General features: G+C 40.6%; 1 protein-coding gene across 1 annotated transcript; it reads right to left on the bottom strand.

Moving 5' to 3' along the window:
• Positions 1–610: 610 nt before the first annotated feature.
• Positions 611–2,553, bottom strand: LOC109744850 (MEIOTIC F-BOX protein MOF-like). The gene is made up of 4 exons (XM_020303995.4): positions 2,432–2,553; positions 1,467–2,335; positions 1,094–1,249; positions 611–1,016 (listed from the first exon to the last, which is right to left on the bottom strand). Exons 2-4 carry the CDS (start codon positions 2,310–2,312, stop codon positions 804–806), a joined length of 1,215 nt encoding a protein of 404 aa, XP_020159584.1. The 5' UTR covers positions 2,313–2,335; positions 2,432–2,553; the 3' UTR covers positions 611–803.
• Between the last annotated feature and the right edge of the window lie 1,185 nt (positions 2,554–3,738).

Here is a 3,738-nt window from a genome sequence, read left to right as displayed (position 1 = left end):
GTTGTGCTTTCCCTCTTGACGCTCTTGAAACACTTTTCAGTTTCACTGTTTGAGTTCATGTATTTCTTGTCAAAATAAGCATATGAAATCCTCTCAAGTCTGAACTTAAGTTAAGGACAGCCACATGTTCTTTTTCCAAGTGCAGTAGGAGGGCTGGGGATAACTAAATTACAATGTTGATATTTTTACAAACCACAACAGTGGCGAATTCAATAACGCGGTTCAAAAAAAAAAACAGTGAGCTCATTGGGTTTCGGCGGAGCAACCGTCGTAGGCGCCGTTGAACCATCTGCCTGGCATTTGATCGAACTGTGTTGTGCAGCTTCGTTTAAACAGGACCATGATACACATTAACACAGCCACACAGGTGAAACCAATGCCAGATCTCAAGCAAGACAGAGCACCTACTGGTTGAACTGAGAAAAAAAAAGAACATAGCAGATTTGGTATACGCTGTTCCTGTGTGTCAGGGTGGTGATGCCTCTCCTAGTACTCCTATGGATTTTCTTCAGTGCTACTGCACTAGTATGTACTCCCATCCAATGGAATACGCGTTGCAGTATCGGCTATATCAGATGTGTCATGGACTCGTGCAACAAACACAACAAATAAAAGCACACCATTAGAATATCCAGAAATGAACCAAAGTAGATGCTTGTTCAGTTGTCCTGCCATCAAAGGCGAAAATATATAGAATTACATGCGCAAATGGCAGAGCGCATGCTACATTTAAGGAGGAACAGAAATAATAAGCATTGCAAAAGTGGCTGGTGTTCACTGCTTCAAGCCTTCTTAATCACTCCCTAAGTCTTCTTATTAATCACAATGTTAGTATTCTGTAGGTTACTCCAAGCGCCAAGCAAAAGGTCAAACAGTTTCTGAACATCGTCGTCATATATGTATTTGATTTCAGTCAACTTCAGGCTTGGGCATTGGAAAGTAAGTGCGTCATCGTATTCTAGAGATGCCTTTTTTAGATTTCCTCCTGTCTTGCTTCCCTTAGAAGCTTCTGGAAGCTTTAGGGAGTAAAATAATTCAGGAAAAGTTTAAGATTGTAAAGCTAGAGCAGAGATCAAGGAAAGATAGGAAGTACCATGCAACTTTCAAGTGTAAGCTTCTCTAAACCAGGGGCATTGTTCAGAAAGCATCCCAGCATATCAAACTTGTAACTTAGATCGCATGTGTCAAACAGCAAGGTTCTAATATTATGGAACACAGGGAAAGTATCCGATCCATCATGAAGATTCGCCTGAATCGAGGAATCAAAACATCATCCAGTTCAAATGATGGATACAAGTCTAATGAAATCGTATATAAGTATGGTTTAGTAATCCTAGTATTAATTGCAAAGATAAAAAACTCAAATGGCACCAGAAAACTAAGATGCTCAAACACTATTTCGTTACAATTGGGGACAGAAGATCCTTTAATAATCAGAAAAAAACTAATAAGCAGGAGAGACATACCGGTGCTCGAAAGCCAGTCAGTTTTAAATCTTTCACGTTAATTAGGCTGAAAAGAAGCTTCCATGGCAGTATTATCAAACGGATTGTGCAAATGGTGGCTTTGATGAGGAACGGCATCTCGTTTGCTACAGCAGCATCCCAGTTGCGACTAAAAGCGACAAGCTGCAAGCAAGTAAGAGAAGGAACTTTGATAGTCAGCGCACCGGGATGGTAAATCGTACAATGCTCAATTGTCAAGTTCTTCAGTGTGCAAGATGCAGTTTCTGCATCTTCAAGCACACACCACTTGAGCTCCAAATCTTCCAAGACCGGACAGCCAGAACGTAGCTGCTGGGTGAAGGTTTTGTCCAAAGAAATGCGAGAAAGATGCAGCCTGTTGAGGCGTGAAGAACTGGAACCGAAACGTGGTAATTTACAACAGCAATTCTTCGAATCGATATCCACCACTTTGGGGAAGCGCTTGATGCCACGGCGTAGCCATTGGTCGGCAAATTTAATCTTTCGTTCAGAAACAGAATGAAACCTGAACACATCCAATGTTGCCGCACTGTGAAACATCAGCAGATTGATGACGAAATACTCTAACCTAGTACAGTTAGGGCCACCCTCATCCCCATCGTCGGAGTCGGAGTCGGAGTCGGACAAGATTGCTGAGGTGCTAAACTCCCGCTCGTCGATGTTGAGGCAGGGCATGGAGCACCAGAGGTCCTCCCACCTCCGCGACAGCACGCATGTCTGCACGGCCTGCCGGGCTGTGAGGAACGACATGACAGTGTGGAGGAGGCCATCTGGGAGGTCACTTAGCCTGTCAGCGCTGCCGGCGAGGCGTTTGCCGGAGGCCGCCATCGTCCGTGCTAGAGCAATCGGCTCTGCATCAATGCATCACAGTTCACAAGGTATGGTTTATTCATTAAAATCGTACGAAAATCTGAGTGTTAAAAATGGGGGAGACCGTCGAACCTCACCTGGGGGCTGGGGCACTTCTTGGCCAGCGCCGGAGAAGGGGGCGGAGATCCTGGATGCGTGCGCCGAGCTGCCGTCGACGGGGGGAAGACACCTGAGGAATCCCAAGGGCGGCCCACGCAAGACAAACCCTAGATATTACTAGAGATTTCAGACCACGTATGGATATATATAGACGCATTTTAGAGTAAGATTTACTCATTTTTCTTTATATGTACTTTATAGTAAAATTTCTACAAAGACTTATATTTAGGAACGGATGAGGTCGGGAGAGGTTTGAGGTCGTGGACCCGTGGTACGATTCTTGATGCCCCGACGTATCGAGGTTGTTCACTGTTCAGCCTAAAGTGGAACTTTGGACGTTTATTCTGTGTTTTTTTTTCTATTTTTCAATTTTCCCTTCCAAGTTATCTTTTTCCTTTTCCAATAAAGTTATTTTTTTAATTTTACCAAATTTAGTTTTTTGTAATAATTTTCGTTAAATCTTAGAATTTCAAAATATGTTTCAATTTTCAAAAATATTTGGAATATAAATTTCTATTTTCGTTCAAATTTTTCTCGAAAAAAGTACGCATTAAAAAAAATCAATTTGCTTCGAGATTTGTAAAATAAATTTCATTTTTAAAATAATAGAAATTTAAAAAATATTAATTTTATTGAAATGTTCAACAATTCAAAATAATGTTCGTGATAAAAACACATTTTTGAAAATGGATTTGAATGTTCAAAACAAGTTTTCATTTTAAAAAATTGTTCACAAATTCGAAAAATGTCCATTTCTCCGCCTTAAAAATGGTCATGTTTTCGAAAAATGTTTGTGAATTTAAAAAAATCTTCCTATTTCAAGTTCTTTTTGCCTTTTTCCAAAAATTAACACTTTTTCCAAAAAAAATGCTCGTAGGTTTCAAAAAAAATCTGAAGGTCACCACAACCTCGACAGGGAGGTGGACCTGAAGGAAAAAAAAAGCATGAGTTGGGTAAATGTTTTTGCTCCATCTGTTAGAAAACAAAACAAACAAGTTTTGTCCAGAATTTCGTACGTGGGCCGCATGCACTAAGGCCCAGAGGAGCCACACATTTATATCCTGCGCACGCTGCTGCTGGGGAACCATATTCGTCGCACAAAGCGACATATAGATGGAGCTTCCCATCTGTCGCCCAATGTTGGGCCGCCCATTTACATTTATTCTGTATTTTTTTCTGTTTTTCAGTTTTCCCTTTCAAGTTATATTTTCCTTTTCCCATAAATTTATTGATTTTTAATTTTACCAAATTTCGTTTTTTAATAATTTTCGTTAAATTTTAGCAT

Source organism: Aegilops tauschii, chromosome 6 (assembly GCF_002575655.3).
Source record: "Aegilops tauschii subsp. strangulata cultivar AL8/78 chromosome 6, Aet v6.0, whole genome shotgun sequence".
Classification (NCBI taxonomy): Eukaryota; Viridiplantae; Streptophyta; class Magnoliopsida; order Poales; family Poaceae; genus Aegilops; species Aegilops tauschii.
This window is presented reverse-complemented; position numbering and strand designations above follow the sequence as displayed.